The sequence below is a fragment of the Tenrec ecaudatus genome, chromosome 10 (genome assembly GCF_050624435.1).
Source record: "Tenrec ecaudatus isolate mTenEca1 chromosome 10, mTenEca1.hap1, whole genome shotgun sequence".
NCBI lineage: Eukaryota > Metazoa > Chordata > Mammalia > Afrosoricida > Tenrecidae > Tenrec > Tenrec ecaudatus.
The window spans coordinates 88,946,621-88,965,724 of NC_134539.1; the positions used below are offsets into that span (position 1 = coordinate 88,946,621).

Genomic DNA, 19,104 nt, shown 5'->3' on the forward strand with positions numbered 1-19,104 from the left:
GTGAAGATCGTGCATTTTCCAGGATTAAGAATTCTGAGAAATAAAGGTGCTGAGTTTTTGTGATTGAAGTGTAATCCTTTCACAGTAATTTATTATATGTAGTATTTTATTTTGTGTAATACTTATTTCATCCACTGTGATGGTTATTAAACTATATGCTTGTGTCTCCTTTATTTTCAAAGGTCTAACTCACCTTATTACTATGGACTTGCACCAGAAGGAAATTCAGGGCTTCTTCAATATTCCTGTTGATAATTTAAGAGCATCTCCCTTCTTGTTACAGTATATTCAAGAAGAGGTGAGGTAGCTCAAACCTTTTTAATTTTAACATCTGTTTATGGTTGAAAGATAACATCTGTTTCCTTGGGCTGCACTCCTAAAAGATTAAAGCTTGGTGTATTTTGATGACAGTACTGTTGTACTTTATAAATACTATTCAGTATATTTTAAAATTCTTAACCTGCCATTTATTACCATGCTAAGCTCTTAAAATTGCTTTTTCTTCTTTTCCCCGTAGGTGCCTAGAATTAGATTAGTTACGATCCTTGGCTCATGACAGATAGCCTGCTCCTTATTTGTCCTCTGTGGTCCTGGCTGTCTTCATCTCTCCACGTAGCCCTTGTAGTCCACAGCAGGAGCCAGCAGGGAAAGGAGGAGCACTGCCAGAACTTCCATCTACTTATGTGGCCCACCTGCTGCTCTTCCACCCAGCAGAGCCACCGTCCTGAAAATTACGTCCTCTTGTCCCCAATTTCAGTTTTATCTCATCTGTATATAGAATTCAACATTACACACACACACACACACACACACACACACAGAGTTTTGACGATTAACTTTATAAAAGGGGAACCACCTGTCATTTTTTGGGACTTGTTCTCTCGCTGCAACGTTTCTGAGGTCCGTCTGCTCTGTTGGGCATCACAGTTCATCCTCCAGAGTGTGGAGACATGCTCATTGTCCAACTGTGTCACGGATTATTCATCCTTCCCGATGGCTTCTTATGTGATGGCATTCCCGTCTGTGTCCGTTGTGGTGTGCACACACAAATGTACCGAGTGGAAGTGCCACGTTGCGTGGTCTTGTTTTCCCCACATGTTCCCGCCAGCCACCCGTCAGAGATCTGTGTCCTGGGGGTCCAGATCAGTTTCATCCCTACACTGCCCGAGTTGTACCTTCTTGCCACTTGAATGGCTGTACAATGGTTTTCCTTTGTGGCTTCGATGACGGCATCTCTGACGACTGGTAAAACTGACCTTCGTCTCTTCATGTATTATGCTTCTTCTTCTGTGAAGGGGTGTCATGCCTTTTCTCTGTTCTGCAGTGGTTTTATTTCTGTTTCTTACTGGATTGTAGGCATTCTTTTAAAAACTCTTTATTCAAATCATTTCTCATAGTTCTCTGAAACTTCTAGCTTTCTTTACGGAATCTTGAATCTTGAGAAGCAGACATATTTTAAAATAATTGTGTTTAATACATGTATATCTTCACTGCCATCGTGTTGATGCTGACTCATAGCAACTCTATAGGACAGGTAGAACTGCCCCTTTGAGTTTCTCGCTGGAAGCATCTTGAGGTTTTGAACTGCTGACCTTGGTGAGTCACAGCCCAATGCATGACCACTATGCCTCCAGGGTTCCTATACATATATATAGATAATCTATATGTTTATATATATATAAGACCCAAATCCATTACTATTGAGTCTCTTTCAAATCACAGCAACCCTACAGGACAAAGTAGAACCACATCAGGATTTTTAAGGCTGTAAATCTTTTTGGAAGCAGCTACCACATGTTTCTTGTATGGAACAACAGGTGGGTTTGAACTGCTTACCATTTCATTAGCAACCAAGTACTGTAGCCCCTGTGCCACCAGGGCTCCCTTATTAGACATTAGAGAGTTGCTAATCACATTCACAGTGATGCATCACCTCATCCCCACGAAGGTGGCTGTGACTGAATCAAGAAAAAGAACTGTAGATGCTATCAAGGAGGTGGAGAAATTGGCACTCTCGCCCATTGCTGGGAGGATTGTACCATAGTGCAGCCAATGTGAAATAAAAAAAAAATGACCTATTTCTTTACTCTTAACAGAAGGTAAGTGCCCCTTAGGCAATGACTCCCTCTTTCATGCCCCACCCACCCCTGACAACCACTAATCAACTCCGGGCTCTCTGTATTTGCCTGCACTAGCTATTCATTTAAACGAGGTCGTGTTGATCCTTTGGTGACCGACTGACTTTGCTTGGTGTAATCTTTCAAAGTTCATCCTGGTTGTAGTGTGTCTCAAGACGTCATTTCTTCTTAGGACGGATTAATACTCCATTATGTGTATATACCACGTGCTACTAGTTCATTCATCTGCTGATGGTTGTTTCAGCCTTTGGGCTATTGTGAATGTCTTTATGAACATTGCTGTACAAGTATCTGTGTACACCTGCTTTTCATTCTTTGGGCTATATCCTAGGAGCGGAATTGTTGAATCACAGGGTAATTCAATGTTTGACTTTCTGAGGAACCTCCAAACTGTTTTTCCCAATGGCTGCATCGTTACATAATCCTCCCAGCAGTGGGCAGGGGTTCTGATTTCACCACACCTCCTTCACACCTGTCTTCCTTTCTGAATTTTATTTCACTGAGTCAAAATTGATTGGATGGCAGTGGGGCTGGGTTTTGGCTAATGACTAATTTGTTTCTCTTCAATTATATATTGTATATAATTATTAAATATGATATCATTTTAATTTTGTTTTACATCTCCTTAATGACTAGTGAAGGAGCCTGACTGGCACAGTGGTTAAAGCACTTGACTGCTAACAGCAAAGAGACAGATGTGGCAGTCTGCGTCCATAAAGACTTACAGCCTTGGAAACACTGGGGGTCAGGTCTCCTCTGTTTCCTAGGCTTGGCACAAGTTACAGTCAGTTTGAAGGCAGTGATTTTTTTTTTTATCAGTCCTATGTCTTCATTAAAGAGAATTAGAACTAGACTAGACCTGGCAGCCAAGGGGAGGCATACTGGCCAGGAAGACAGTGAGCTCAGGCCCTGGGGATTCAAGGGCAGGCGGATGGCCTGGGAGAGGCCAAGGAGACAGATGTTGGCAACAGCTGTGGAGGTGTCCAAGGTTCAGCTTTCAGGTACTGCAACCCCCAACTGGTTCTGCAGGGGGTGCAGGGTGGGTTGGGCAGGCCAGGATGTCACCAGGGCACTCCTGCTCTGTGTGCCTAGATCATCCCCTGGTCTTGATCCTGCTCGTTGGCTTCCTTGTCCACCTCATTGACCTCTCCATCGTCAGGGGACTCCGTAATCATTCCCCTCGTCCATGTCCTGCATATCCTCATCATCCTGAGTCTTCTTCGCTATCTTCCTCATCTTCTTCCTCCTCGTCATCACAGTGCTCTGAGGCTGGCTTGCCAATAGGTACCAGGTTGTTCTTTTCTGCAATGCTCTGGAGCCAGGCCTGATGCTGCTGCTCCTGCGGTGGCAGTTCGGTCTCCTCCACACAGGGCCGATCCAGATTAAACCAGAGCGTCTCAGTCACATGGGGGAGAGTGAGGGAAACAAAGTAGACATGGCTCCTAGACATACCCATCAGCGAGAGCCGACGGTGACCGGGAGGCACTCCCTCTGCCTGGGCGGAAGAATCTGCCCAAATCCCGGGTCAAACCAAAGGCACGCATCCTAGGCTGCCTTTGGGTTCCCGCTCCCTCTGCTTTTGTTTTGTTTTTTTTTAGGATGATTAATGATCCTGACTCCTGGTGACCCTGTAGGACAGAGTAGAACTGCCCTATGGGTGTCTGAGGCTGTCAGTCTCTACAGGAGTAGGAAGCCTCACCTTTCTCATGCTGAGCAGCTGGTGGCTTCACACTGCTGACCTTGCGGCTGCCAGTTCAGTGCATAGCCTACTACATCACCAGGTCAATAGCAGTGAGTTTGGTTCTTTTGGTTTGAAGATGTCAAGCATCTTTTCATCTGTTAGAGGCCATTGTGTATTTAGTGAAATGTCTACTCAAGCCCTTGTCAGACTTCTAGTTACATTGTTTTTGTTCAGGATATTAAGCCTGTGTCAGGTAAGTGGTTCCTTAGCAGTTTCCCTCCTGATTGGACATTAAAACTCTATTTTAAGTGTACCACATAGAAAATCTCTCCACGTGCTTTTCTGAGCACATCTAAGGGTGTTTTTCTGAAATAGAGACAAGGAAGGGAATTTGATCGAAGAGTATCGACATTATTAACATTTTAATTGGTAATGCAAAATTGCGCACAAAATTGCATTTAGCTTTCCAGTAGCAATGCACATGACAGTACTTGTCCCCCTGCCTCCCCCCACTCCCCACATATCCTGGCTAATGCTTTAACACCATCCCCACTGAAAACACTTGCCCATTATGGTGTTTGGATGTTCGTTTCCTGATCTCTATTGAGATGGAGTACCTTTGTAAGAGTGTGGGGAGTTGGTTTTGGTCGGGGGAGTAGGGCTGGGGGTAGGCAGCAATTTTCCCCAACTGAAATTGAGTTTATCTTTCCGGTGGTGGTTCTGAAATGTCCCCTGATGTGCCTTGTAGGTCTGTTTTCCGTTCATCTCTATACTCACTGGATCTTTTCCATTCTCTGGAAAATCTTTCCTATCAGTTCCCCTTCAGTTTCTTTTTCCTTTGGGAACGGTTAGGTATTGAAACTTTGGGATCTAGTCTCTATATATTATTGAACTTTCTTTTTTATAATTTTGAGTTGTGTATCCTTATATACCACATGCTGGGAAATTCCTTGACTGGATCTCCCAGATTTACCTTAAGCTGTGTCCTTCTGACCTCCAGGCAACCCAGCTACTAAGCTGCTTCTGTAGACCTCAATAGCCTCGGCCTAGATCTCTCTCTTGGTTCTTTTTTCGTGTATGTGATGTCCTTTTTTTGACCCCTAAGATGTGATCGAGTCCTTTCTTGGAAAATCTTTCATTTGTGTCACTGACTCCTAAGCACACCTTGTTTTATTTTCCAGAAGAGAAATGTACTTTGAACCCTTTCTTGACATTTTGGGAAACACGCCAGTAGCAAGTGGCATTTCTCAGTCAACTGAGGCATTCCTTTTTACTGCATGCCGGGTGTTGGTGGGCAGAGCCTCTTAGAGCCATGGCAGTGACCTCTGACCTTGTTTACCGCAGATCCCAGATTACAGGAATGCAGTCATTGTGGCCAAGTCTCCAGCCTCAGCTAAGAGGTAGGTCGTCCGCTCATCACTTCCCTTGGGTCTGTCACAGGCTGAGTCCCAGGCCTTCTAAACATTCTGACAGCATCATTGCTTTGATCGACTGTGGATTTTAGAGCACTTGTCCTGCCAACTCCCTCTATGAAGGGATGACTTATTTCTCCCCACCCCCCTTCTCTCTCTCCATGTTAGTCTGTGGTTGATGGTCCTTTTTCTTGGTCAGAACCGTGTACTCCTGGTGACTCCCAGGTGAGGAGATGCTGACTGACAGCCTGCCTCACTCCTGGCGGGGCGCACTGCTGTTTGCCTCCAGACCTGGCGTTGAAAGCTGGCGGAGAACGCTGCAGTTGTTTGCTCGCTCTTATTCAAGCCCTCGGTCACTTATTAACAGAGTAGAGTCGCCTGAGAGGCCACTCACTTTTGTGTTAGATACACATCCGTGTGAGACAAACCCCAAGCTCTCCCAGGCTGATGTCAGGATAGGCTTGAGAGAGGCAGGAGAGCCCGGTGGGTGCATCCTTAGGAAGACAGTGCCGCAAATTGCAGCCTCGTTGCGGGGACTTCCTGTTCCAGTGTTTTGTGGAGAAGGCAGTGCCTCGGTGAAGGAAAGTGCAAACTCAACATTTAAGGATAAAGGGGCCCTTTAAGAAATCTCCACCAATGAAGCCCTGTGCTCCCTGGGTCTCCGCTGAATCCTGTGGCAGGAAGCCAAAGGAGCGGTAGCCCCACCTCGAGCATGGGCCGAAGACCGAACACAGGTGGCCCATGGTAAGCCACCGATTCAAAAATGCTTCAAATAAGGAGCTTTGTGCATCCCGAATGAGGTTGTGGCTGTGTGCGTACAGCACGGGGTTGTCGTCTGTGATGGAAGCACTGTTGCTCATTCCCAGAGCGCCCTCCCGGTGAACCAGAGCATCAGCCTCCACAGGATCCTGTCGCTCAGGCCGTAATAGACCTCGACACTGTTTGGAACGTCAGCATTTCAGGCAGCTGTTCAGAACTCTTGTTCGAAGGCCGGACTGATTTAAATGGAGTGGTTTATACATATTTTTGAGTTATTTAATAATTGGTGCACATATATGTGATACACATAATTTTAAAAAAATGTAACTTTGTTGTTTCTGCCTTTGTCTGTTCTCCTTGCTCATCTTCCCCTACCCTCTCTGGTCTTATCATGCATGTCAATGACCCATCATGATCTCTGCCCAATTTTCTGCATGCTCATACCATCATATGCCTGTGTGTGTTTGTGCACAATAATGAACACACTCAACGTTAGCATTAGCAGCAGTTTGCCGAGTCTGCTCACCCAGCAGTACCTGTAGCATCCCCTGCCGTGGGAATCGGTGTGGCCCTTGCTTGTGGTTTTGAATGGCAGTGGTGAGGTGGATGTGCTGTTCCCCTGTCTCCCACTGATGGGCCTCATGCTGTCAACAACATTGTGTGTTCCTCTCTTGATGGGCCCGTGTCTTCATTTTTATGGGCTATGCTACCCGAAATGGTCGCTGGGCCAAAGGTTAGGGGTGTTTTTAATTTTAATAGATGCTGCCTGATCGCTTTCCAGAAAGGCTATAATTCTTCAATCTCACTAATGAATTTTGGAAGGACTCTTCTCCCACAGTCCTTTAGGCAAAGAGATGTTAGAGCTTTAACAACTTTAAGTATAGTAATGTAACAGATCCTAAAAAATAAGGAAATATTATGGCATAACAAAATACTTCGATTACAGTCATTTTCAGATGCATAATCCATTGACGTTCTTCAGGGCACCATGTGGTACAGCAGTCACCACTGTCCATTTCCACACTTTTCCCTTGGCCTTCCACGCCGTCAACAGAAGTTCAGTGCACCTTCATTAGTGCTTTCTGCACCCTCCCATCTGCCCTTGACCCAGCAGTGAACTCCAGCCTCTGTGCATGTCCTGCTCTAAATATTCATGAGATTCGTTTTACTGTGGCGTCCAGAAGGGAGCATACCCTGTCTCTCAGGTTTGTCTGACTGCCATTTACATCTTGAGTTAGATAGCAGTTTTTATTGAAATATATTTCCAGTGTTTGCCTTTTCTTCTTGTCTCTTAGTGTACACACACACGCACTCACACACATACATAAACACACACACACACACACAGATATACTTTCTGTGTGTCAAATTATGCCACGCAGTCTTTGTCTCATGAAGGGACCAGGAGGTTAGTGAATTGGTCTTCACATGTCAGCTAGGTCCTGTGAAAAATCCCAGAATTCTAGTGCTTTCTTTCAGATTGTGAAGCTAAAACAAGCTCTCGCTTTCACTTCCTGGTTCACTCTGACACCAGCTAGCTGCGTGGCACTTCTTTCTCTCACCCTGACCTGCTGCTGCCGTGTCAATTCTGACTCCGAGAAGCCCTAAAGGGCAGCGTGGAACTACCCACAGGGCTCCCGACGGCCGCATCTGCCCTGTGGAGCAGCTGGTGGACTTGAACTGCCCGGCTTTCATTTATGCAGCCAAGTACTTCACTGCTGCTCCACCGGCCCCAGCTAATTGAAATCCGCTCCAGCACTCAGGCTGGGAGCTCCTTGAAGCTCAGTGAGCTCTCACAGCAAAAGGATGTCGTCTTTCAGGCTGCCAAGTAGGCAAAGCCAGCTGTCAGCTCGAGCCCACACAGCACACTCATTTCTGACTTGTGAGCCAGGGTTGGGATTTACCCACTCGCCCCTCAGGGTCCCAGCCACCATCTCAGGATCCTCCCTAGACTCCCACACTTTAATCTTATGGCTTCCCCTGATGGTCCTTTGGATTCAGGATTTGCTAGAATAACTCAGAATTCACAGAAAATACTGTATGTGATTATAGCAAAAGGAGACAGGCGCTGCAGGACCAGCATTGGAAAGAGGCGAACGGGTGAGGTTTCAGAGCGCTCCTGGTGGAACTTCGTGTCCCACAGTGGCCTGCTCCTCTTCTACGGGCGTTGTTTTTTCACCAACCGGTACGCTCTCAGAACTGCTGCCTGGAGCCTGGATTGTTTTCATTGGCTACTCATGATCGATGCCCCATTGACTCTGTTCCAGTAAATCATGCCTCCCCCAACCCCGCCCTGAGGTGAGCTGACTAGATGTCTTTTGGCTCGGCCAGTCCCCACCCATTTGTGCAAATCTTCAAGTCTCTGGAGGGTGTGGATAACAAAGCCACCTCAAATTACCTGGAAAATTCCCAGAGTTCCCTCTCAGAAACCAAAGACAAGGGCCACGTTGAGTTCTTTTTGTCTTTTTCTTGGAAATATAAACTTGATTCCTCATAGTAAGGGCCAGACCAGCTTACAGAGTGACATAAAGGTGTCTTACTTTCTCATTTTTTTTTGTTTTATTTATTTTTAACATTTTATTAGGGACTCATACAACTCTGATCACAATCCATACATACATCAATTGTATAGAGCACATCTGTACATGCTTTAATCATTTTCAAAGCATTTGCTCTCCTTTTTTTTTTCATGGTAGCATGCTCACCTCCTGACTGCCATGATCTCACCAGGCAGGTCTGTGCACAGCACGGGCAGGACCAGAATTTATTTATTTGGTTTATGAAAATCATTTTATTGGGGACTTGTACAACTCCTTTTAAAAAAATCATTTTATTGGGGGCTCATACAACTCTTATCACAATCCATACCTACATCAATTGTGTAAAGCACATTTGTACATTCATTGCCCAAGGTGTCTTCCTTTCTACTGAGAAAGACAAATGTAACTTTATAAAGCAAGCAGGAATGTAAATTTGTTGGAGTAACTGCTACATTGTACCAAAGCTTTCTTTAGTTACATGGTGTTGTTTGGGAGCCTGTGCAGAGGCAGACTCTCCCACTTTAAAAACAAACAGACTAGCTGCTGGGAGCCGGTTCTTACCCAAGGCAGTGCCAGGAGTCGCAGGGCAGAACTGTGTGTACTTCATGGGCTTGTACAGTGGCTGGGTGTTTTGGAAGTAGCGAGGCCTTTCTTCTGAGTTGACTCTGGGTCACCTTAAAACCTCCAAGCTTTCTAAGTAGTCAAGCACATCAACAGGCCCGGTGATGCATTGGGCTGCGAACCACAAGGCCAGCAATTTCAAAACCACCATCTACTCCCATGAAAAGATGAGTCTTGGGAACTCACAGGGGCAGTGCTACCTTGTCCTGTAAGAACTAGGAATGGGCGCCATGGTTCTCAGACGAGTTGCCCTCTGGGTGGGTGAGCTGACTCTGGTGACCCCCGTCTACAGAGTAGAATTGTGACCTTTCAGGGACAGATTTCTAGGCCTTTCTTCCAAGGTACCTGTGGGTGGGCACAAGTTGCCACTTTTCAGGTAATAACTTGAGCGTTTAACGTTTGTGTTGCTCAGAGACAGCTTTAAACATTTCAAACGAACACAAAAGCATAAAATAATACAATGGACTCTCCGCATTTATATTCAAGGTTTAGGAATTAACCGTCTTATTGTAAATGGAAACTTTTATTTCCAAATAGTCACTATGGTAATTTTAACTTTAAATGGGGCTTCGATTTCATAGTCTCTGGCAGAGTCAGCTAGTTAATACGGTTGGTTGCTGACTACTGAAAGGTTGGTTCTCGTTCCCCCAGAAGGCCTGGTCATCTGCTGAAAAACCAGCCATTGGAAACTGTGGAAAAGTTCTTCTCTGACACACGTGGCCCAGGAGTTGGAGTCCCTGACTCAAGATTGGGCTCACCTTTCTGGATCCAGGGCAGGGGCAGGGCGGGGCAGGGGCAGGGCAGGGGCTAGCAGGGGCAGGGCAGGTAGGGACAGGTGGGGCTCCTCACTTCCTGTTGTACTGGAGGGCAATTTGATGGAATGTTTGACCGCAGGCCCCCGGAGGTGGTTGTGGTCTGTCGACTGTGTTTTTGATTTGATATTCACTCCTTTAGAATCTTCAAACATAGCCAGTTGGGTCATGAAGAGGGAAATGGGTGCCGTGGCGTGGTGGGGCTTTTATTTGTACTGAGCCGCAGCCTGTTGCTTCACAGCCACAGTCACCGGAGCCGTCTCCATTTGTGGTCAGTGATGATTTCCCCGTGGGCTCGCAGCTTTGACTCAAGTCCTGGACATGCCCAGCAGATGCGTTTGCCTGTCTTTGCAAGTTTAGCCACCATTTGGCCTTAGCCCCATTTTAAGCACATTGCATAATCTTCACTTTGTTGGGCTCATTCAGAACTTGTACATGGAACAAGAGACAGTTGCGCCAATAGAACAAGGCGTACTGTGCGGTGTAAGCTCAGGAAAGACGCGCATCCGGGTGTGTCCTCTCACCATACTCGTTCAATCTGTATGCTGAGCAAACCATCAGAGAAGCTGGATTATATGAAGAACAGGGTGGCATCAGGATTGGTGGACAGCTCATTAACAACCTGCTGTACGCAGATGATACCGCCTTGCTCGCTGAAAGTGAGGAGGAATTGAAGCTCTGGTTGATGAAGATTAAGGATTATTACATACCTTGATTATATTATCCTTCAGGATGGATTACAACTCAATGTAAAGAAGACCGAAATCCTCACAAGTGGACCAAATAGGTAACATGATAAATGGAGAAAGGATTGAATTTGCCAAGGATTTTGTAATACTTGGATCCACAATCATTGCTCATGGAAGCAGCAGTCAGGAGAGCCTAAGACACACGGCATCAGGTAAAGCTGCTGCACAAAGACCTCTTTAGAGTATTGAAGAGCATGGATGCTCTTTTGAGGACTAAGGTGCACCTGCCTCAAGGCATGGCATTCTCCATCGCCTCATATGCACGTGAAAGGTGGACACTGAATAATAAGGAAGCCCATAGAAGAAGCGACGCATGTGAGTTGTGGTGCTGGAGAAGAATGTTGGAAGCCGTATGGCCCGCGGAAAGGACGGACATCTGTATTGGAAGAAGTAAAGGCCCAGTGCTCAAGAGAAGCAAGGATGGCAAGAGTCCGTTCCTGGAGGAAGGACATCATGCTTGGTTTTTGGAAAGTGAAAAGAGAGGCTGCCGATGAGATGGATTGACGTCATGGCTGCATCAGTGGGCTCAGGCATAGGACAGGCTGTGAGGCTGGCCCAGGACCCGGCAGTGTTTCCTTCTGTTGCGCACGGGGGCGCTGCGGGGCCAGAGCCGACTCAGTGGCTCCTAGCAGCAGCAGCAGCAGCATCAGAATACTCTTCACACACACACCCAGCTGTGTGGCCACAGAATGCATGAAGCGGGGATCAGAAGAACACTTTGTGGTTTAGCCAAAAGTTGTGCTTTGCTGCTAAAACAATATTTAGGGGGAATTTGTAGCTTTAAACACTTGAGATAAGCAAAGGTTTCTTAACTAGAACACAAAAAGCATTATCCATACGTGAAAAACCACCATCAACGTTAAAAGTTAGTTTTCAAAAGACACGGGAATAAAAAGAGAAAAGGAACCAATTGGTAGAAAATATTTGTAAAGTATATATTTCATAAGGTACTTGTACTCAGAATTTTTTTTTAAATCACCAAACTCACTAATAAGGGTCTTCCAAGACTTTTAAAGATATGGCAGAACTGAAATTAATCTGCATGGCTGTTGGGAATGTAAAGCAAACCCCCCCAATTAGCACTTTCTTTAAAAGTTAAATATGCCCCTACCATGCGGCCCAATCATTCCAGGTGCTAATGCAAAGACTTGGGCATGGATTTCTACGTTCAGCCACAGTGCGTGGAAAAGCTAGTACGGTATCAGTGAGCACGAAGAGGAATGAACTGTTGATGCGCTCTGTGAAATAGACGGAGGGAAAGAAACCAGACACACAAACTGCATACTGTACGATTCTGTGTCTAGAATTCTAGTAAAGGTGAAGCTAAAGTGGTAAAAAGCAGATCACTTGTTGTCCGGTGCTGAAGGAAGGGTTACCGAGGCCACAGGCCTGAGGGGAAAGCTTACAGTGTGTGCACAGTCAAAACTCTTGCGCCTCCAGAAAGCTGTTTACAATTGTTGCTTAAAGGTCGATGAGCATATATCAGCATTCACTTTGCTATTCAGTTAGTAGACACACAAAAACAAAAACGCACTGCCATTGAGTCCGTGCTGACTCACAGCAACCCTGCCGGACAGGTTCTGTGAGCTCCTGAGACGGGCCACTGTTGACGGATTAGAAAGCCCTGTCTTTCTCCTGAGGACCCACTGGTGGTTTTAAACTGCTGACCTTTCGGATTCCATTGCAATGCATAACCACTACACCACCAGGACTTTAGTACATAGACTAGCAATTATAGGGAAAGAAGTGAGGCTTAGCGAAGACTACCTGAGGTATCTAAGCTCGGTCAGCTGGTTATTTGTAGACCAAGGTATCTATGACTAAGGGGGTTTGGGGTGTCTGTACCCTATATTTGAAAATTCTCCTTTATTCTGCTGGGAAACTACACTTTACTTTTGTTCTCCTACTGTTTTTGCCCACCAGCACTTGTTTGGTGCTCTCCCGTCGGGTCCGGTTTACACAAATCCCATGGACAACAGAATAAAACCCTGTCTGGTCCTGCACCCACCTCACGGTCCTTGTGGTTGTGTGAGCTTGTTGCAACCACTGTGTCAATCCATGTCTTTGCCGCCCACCTGCTCTCCTCTCATTCACTGCCCTTCCACTTTGCCCAAAGCATGATGTCCTTTTCTCAGGACTGGTCTCTCCTGACAACACGTTCAAAGTGTGTGAGACAAAGTCAGCCCCCGCCTGCTTCCCCGGAGCACTCAGGCTGTACTTCCTCCCGGACGGACGGGGTTGTTCTCTTGCAGCCCACGGTGCTGTCAGCATGCTTTGCAGAGCCACAATTCAGATGCACCGGTTCTTCCTTCCTTATTCATGCTCCAACTTTTCACATGCATATGAGGCAACGGACAGCACTGTGACTGACCTGGGTCCCCAAAGCGCCACTCTTGCTCTTTAAAGTGGTCCTGTGCAGCAGCCTTACCCACCGCAGTGCATCATTGGAGCGCGTCGATAGTGGATCCCAGCAAGAGGAAACCTTGGCTGCTCCAGTCTTTTTCCACTCACCATGAAGTTGCCGATTGGTCAAGTTCTGCGGGCTTTTGTTGTCTGCACCTTGAGTTGTGATTTGTCCCGAAGGCTTCAACCTTGGATTTTCATCAGCACGCGTTCCGAGTCCTGCTCACGTTCAGTAAGCAAGGTAATATCATCTTTGTCTCACAGGCTGCTAATAAGCCTTCCTCCAGCCCTGATGCCACGCTCTTGGTAGCACGCAGCTTCTTAGAGGACTGGCTCGCATGCAGTTTGACTCGGTTTGGTGAGCGGACAGGACCCTGACGCATACCTTTCCTGATGTCAAGCCATGCACTCAGTCCTATTTCCTTGTTCTGTCTGCACAGCTGCCTCTCGAGCCTTGCACAGCGTCTACGCGAGCAGCTACGTGTTCTGGCGCTTCTGTGCTTCTCAAGGCTGCCCGCAGCTTGCTGTGATCCACTCAGCCGAATGCCTTTGCAGAGTCAATAAAACACAAGCAACCATCTTTCTGTTACTCTGTTTTCCCTCAAGCTCGATCTTCCGCGGCACTGATAACTGCTCACATCCTCTTTCAAATCCAGCACCCAGGCCACCAGCTGCTGCCATGGTTTTTGTTGTTGAATGATCTTGAACAAAATTTTATTGCGTGTGATCCTAGTGACAATGTTTGGCAATTCTGCTGGGTCAGCTTTCTTTGGAGCAGGTACAAATATGGGTCTCGTCCACGTGGTTGGCCAGGTGACTGTCTTCCATGTTTCTCCCCACAGATGAGGGAGGGCTTCCAGTGCTTCATCAGCTTGTTGGAGTGTTTTAACGGGGATTCTCTTTCGGCTCATCCTTTCAGTGTAGCTCAGACTCCTTCCTTCAATATCATTGCTTGGATGCAACCCCTTGGTTGCATATGGGCTACTTCTTTTTTGGACAGTGACTGTGCATTCCTTCTGTCTGCTTTGGGTGCTTTCGGCCTCATTCAGTATTTTGCATACAGAATGTTTTAATGTAGATCGATTTTTTTTTCACTCAGTTTTTTTCGTCTTAAGATCTCCCGAGCGTGCTTCCCTTTTGGTGTTCCACCTCCGGGTCTTTGCACATTTCGTGGTACTGCTTTAGTTTGTCTCAGCGGGAAGCAAGCGTGGACTGATGTGGGCCTTTTATCTGACGTTCTCCCTAGGGCGCAGTCTTTCGCGGAGCGCCTGCGCTTGGGGATTGCTGTCATCCACGGAGAGGCGCAAGATGCAGAGTCCGACCTGGTGGACGGGCGGCACTCCCCACCCATGGTCAGGAACGCTGCCGCCATCCACCCCAGCCTGGAGATTCCCCGTGAGTGTGTCACGTGCACATTAGCTGTGCCGCTGTCCTTGTGTCCTCCGCTGACATCGTCTTGTTTTTCCTTTCAAATATGAGCTCCTCTTCTTGTTGCCTTTTCTAAGTGGCCCTAACCTGACAGCACTTTTCCTCGGATGCCCCAAGTGTCCCATGAGTGGCTTGGGAGGGGCACAGCCCGCAGGCTAGCAGTGTGCCCAGCCAGGGCAGGTGTGATGGCATGCCCAGACCCGTGTGACCCAGGGATAGCACGCTGAGTACCGGCAGCCCGTCTGACTTTCTCTCCCTCACGCGGTCGTTCAATGAGCCGTACATTGCCAGCCGACCGTCACCCCAAAGCAACACGTTTTTTATGCAGTTGTTCTCTCTAGTCTTTGAACAAATAGTTTCACTGGCATATAATTCACACAGTATATAATTTGATAGTTCACTCTTCTTAAGAAGAGTTGTTCAGTTGTCACCACAAACAATTTCAGAGCATTTTCTTCATTTTCATACTCATAAGGTTGTTAATGCTCATTTCCCCTCACGCCCCTGCTATGCACCTAGGTAATTACTCATCTAGTTACTGTCTCTGTAGAGTTACCTATGTTGCGTTCCACATAAAGGAAATCATACCAAACAAAACCAAGAAGCAAACAGACAGAAAACCCCAGTCCAAAAGCAAGCAGAGAATATTAACAGCTGAAGCAACTTGAAAATGGGTCAAGCGGAAGAGCGAATGATAAGGTGTAACCTTTGAGCCTAACTCCGTCTGCCACTCTCGACTTTCAGATGCTCTCTGTGCGATGGCAAGGCTCTTCACAACCCTGGATTTTAGTCAGAGGGGCTCACCAGGAGCTGGGTCCACGTGGGGGCCTTGCAAATGGATGTTGGGCCTCGACTGCCATCCACAGCCTTCTGCAGACTGGGTGGTGTTCAGAATTTAAGCTCCAATACCGTTCCCTCCTTCAGATTTGGATTTTATTGTTTATAATCTTTAGATCACACATTCTGGTGTGCTTCTTCCATGTGTACTTGGTTGACACCTCTCTCGTGTGTTATTTTTAATGAAAATTAGTGGGAAAGTCGAATTGTTTTATCAGAAATTGTTCACTATGCACCCCTTTAAAATAATGAAAACTTTGTAGGACTGAGAAAAATCTACGTGACAGGTGAAAACGGAGGACAGCGCTGCATAAGGGCCAGAAAAAGGCCGGGGAAGTAGGGGCCCCTCCTGTTGGTCCTACGTCTTTCGCACCAAGATGAGAGGTTGGAGAGAGAGGCACAGAAGAAAGATAGAGTTTAGCCAGGAATGTGAAGTTAAGAAAGATTTTATTGAGGCAGGGAAAGAACTCCCAGGAGGGAAGGGAGAGCAGAGAAGGACGGGGGCATCTTGAGCCCCCAGGCGGGTTCTGAGACCCAGTGAGTTAGGTCAGGGATTAGGTCAGGGAAATCGCACCTGGCAGTGAGGCAGTGGGACATATATAGGGCTTGAGCCAAGGACAGATGTACAGATAAAGGGAAGGACATTCTTCTGGTGCTGCAGTTGCAGGGTCTGAGTCAGGATGTGCTCTGTGAGTAAATCGTCCTGGAACCTGAGGGAAGGGACTGTACAGACCTGGCTCGGAGAGATAAGCTCCTTGGAATGTTGGAGGCAGGGACTGCACAGTCCAGCTCTGGCCTCCAGAGGTAGGGGGAAGGGCCTACACAGTCCAGCAGGCTATCTTTCGGGTGAGCTCAGGGAAGCAGCTACATGGTCCGGACCCAGCCCAAGCACTATGGAATATATTTGAAAAAGGCAGGATACAAAATTGCCTGCCTGTGTTTGTGCAAGAACCAGGAGGGGATGTGAAGAGTGAAAATAGTTATAAGGGGGGAGGGCGCGCGAATTATACATGTATTTATTTTTTGCTCTTAGGAACTTTTTTCAACTTTTGGTCGTATCTTTTCAATTAAGAAAAATACTGCCTTGGGGTTCTTGCTTTCCCTGGGGATTTGCTCGTTTATACATAGAAGGAAACCTCCAAGGAGATATTGTAGGTGAGGTCGCCAGGATGGAGCCCTGGGTCCAATTGTCCTTTGTGGATCTAGATGGTGAAATGAGGACATGTGGCCCTTATTCCAGGATATACCCCTGGATAGCAAATGGGCCCAGGTCAGTCTGGAGGGGCAGAAGCTGCGGCAGTGTCTGACTCTGTCACAGATCAGCTCTCTGCCCACTTCTCCATACCCGGCCCTTGATTTGAAAAAAGGCGCTAATGGGAGTCCCTAGTCAGGATTTTGTGTGTGTCATCTGCTCATACAATGGTGAACGTGGGGAAAATTTCAAAGGCAGCTACTGCCGCCACCATCACCACCACCATCATCACCATCGTTGGTGAGATCAGGTACAGGTACTGGGATGGCCATTGTTAACATGGAGGTCCAAGGTCGAGTAGGAGAACTTGGAGAGAAGACATGGGGATAAAGGCATGTAATACTCTGCCAGGAGCAGACTGGGGAGAATTTGGATTTATCAGCACATATTTCTGGGTAACAAATGGCAGTTGTCAGAGGCTTTGAGTTGTGTCTGGAAGTCTGTCCTGTATGGTGTTGGGATCGTGCGACTAAGACTGTAAATCGTTATCCCTGGAGGGCCTTTTTTTTTTTTTTTAAATTAAAAGATCATTTTATCAGGGGCTCTTACAGCTCTTATAGCAATCCTTGCATCAATTGTATCAAGGATATTTGTACATATGTTGCCATCATTATTTTCTAAACACTTTCTATTTGAACCCTTTGTATCAGTTCCCTTCTTTCCCCTCCCTCCCACCCTCGTGACCCCTTGATAAATTATAAATTATTATTATTTTCATATCTTACACTGACCGCTGTCTCCCTTCACCCACGGTTTCTGTTGTTTGCCCCCCTGGAGTGTGTGTGTGTGCGGTTGTATATGATCATTGTGATCGGTTCCCCCGTCCTCCCCTCCTCTCCTCCCTTCCCCTCACCCTCTTGGTATCTCTTCTTTCTTCTCTGTACCTGTGTACATGCTCTGTGGAGGACTGTTTTTGAGATGGGCTATCATTGTAATTTCACAGATCCTAAACATTTGTACTTTGATGATGTGACCCTGTGTGTATTGGTTGGTTAAGTTAGTATCAAATAGATGTATAAAGGGTAAAGAAAGCATTATTCCTATAAATTTTTTAATAGAAAATTTTTTATGATAATAGGTTTTTAAATGATTTTATAGTCTGTAGTGTCTTATTTGGGGGTGGGGTGGGGTGGAGGACCAACCAAAAAAGGAAACAATACTTATCCAGAAGAGAATCATATTCTACATTTATTCAAAACATGGATAATGCATAACAGGAACATGGTACCTAGGGACTCAAAGATGCACCGCTTCTGTGCTTGGCTATCCTCCTTCAGCTCCGTCCACCTGACTTTGTTAGAGTGGAGGGCACTGCTCACTACATATCTTGAAGCTTCATGTCTCTTCCAGTTATGTGTCATTTCCCAGGTCATTACGAACTTTTGTCAACAGAACTTTTTGGCAATCCTGGATGGCTAGACTGTCCAGCTGCCGCCTGGCTGGGGCACTTCTGTTTCCTCCTGCCCTTTTCCAGCAGAACAAAAATGAGGCAACAAACACATTTGGATAAAGGGCTTTTTCATACTTTGGTGTATTTCTAAATGTGAAATTAATGGGTCAAAACTATTTCCTATAGTGCCTGAGAACAGAAGTGTTTTTAAAAGTGTAAAAAAAAAAAATCCTGGTGTTTATCTTGCTTTGTTTTGCTTTGCCTTTTTCTGTCCCCACCACCAACCCAGATTATTACACTTGATTGCTCTGCGTCTCTATTAATCGAGATAGAACATTGGTTCTCAGTTGGTGGTGGTGGGGGGCATTTGGCAGTGCCTGGGGACACTCTCCAATGTCACAGCTGTAGGGACTGCTGTTGGCATCTCGTGGGTAAAGGTGATGCTCACCATCCTCCACAAACAAAGCACCATCGCCCCCAAATAGCAGCTAGGGCTGGGAAACTCTGGGCTAGAACATGTCTTCCACTTGCTGCTGGCTTCAGAGATGAAGGGGGTGACTGACTTTTTAATGCAGAAACTTGGTGTTTGTTTTATTCTGACCAGTGCTGATTCCTAAAGAAAAACCTCCAATCACAGTGGTCGGCGACGTCGGAGGGAGGATCGCTATCATTGTGGTATGTCGACTTCTTCTCACTGCTTTGCGTATTTACTGTTCCTGTTCGGTTGACTTGTCGGTCACCTGTGTGCCCACAGCAGAGGCCTGGGGATCGTGGGTGACCAGATGGCTCTCCGTTGAGTTGGTACACTGTGCTAAGTGTTTACCTTTTATTAAAAGTGGAAAATAAGCATGCAGTGAATGTCATTAGTAGTAAGAGCATGGGAAATTTTGTGCGTGGTAAAAGTGGGTCATAACATGTGTTGTGGTTGCTTAAGATGCCCATCCTCTCGGCCTGTATAAAACCGGGGCATGAAGGAAGTGTGTTCCATGTCTGTGGTTCCAAGAATGAGCATAATGAACCCTGGGCCCTCAGCTCCAGCACCGCAGCGCTGCCCCTCCTCGGCGGCTGTCGCTGGCCTCCCG

General features: G+C 46.6%; 1 protein-coding gene and 1 pseudogene across 3 annotated transcripts in view; one reads left to right on the forward strand and one right to left on the reverse strand.

The window, feature by feature from the left end:
- PRPSAP2 (phosphoribosyl pyrophosphate synthetase associated protein 2) overlaps positions 1 to 19,104 on the forward strand; it is a 44,843-nt gene that overhangs the window by 15,361 nt on the left and 10,378 nt on the right. For all 3 annotated transcript variants that reach the window (XM_075560981.1, XM_075560982.1, XM_075560983.1), the window contains 4 exons: positions 183 to 298; positions 5,164 to 5,219; positions 14,362 to 14,510; positions 18,627 to 18,697. In XM_075560981.1, coding sequence (XP_075417096.1) covers positions 183 to 298; positions 5,164 to 5,219; positions 14,362 to 14,510; positions 18,627 to 18,697 — 392 coding nt within the window. The remainder of the gene's footprint in view (positions 1 to 182; positions 299 to 5,163; positions 5,220 to 14,361; positions 14,511 to 18,626; positions 18,698 to 19,104) is intronic.
- On the reverse strand, positions 3,227 to 3,575 carry LOC142458094 (anaphase-promoting complex subunit 15 pseudogene; annotated as a pseudogene).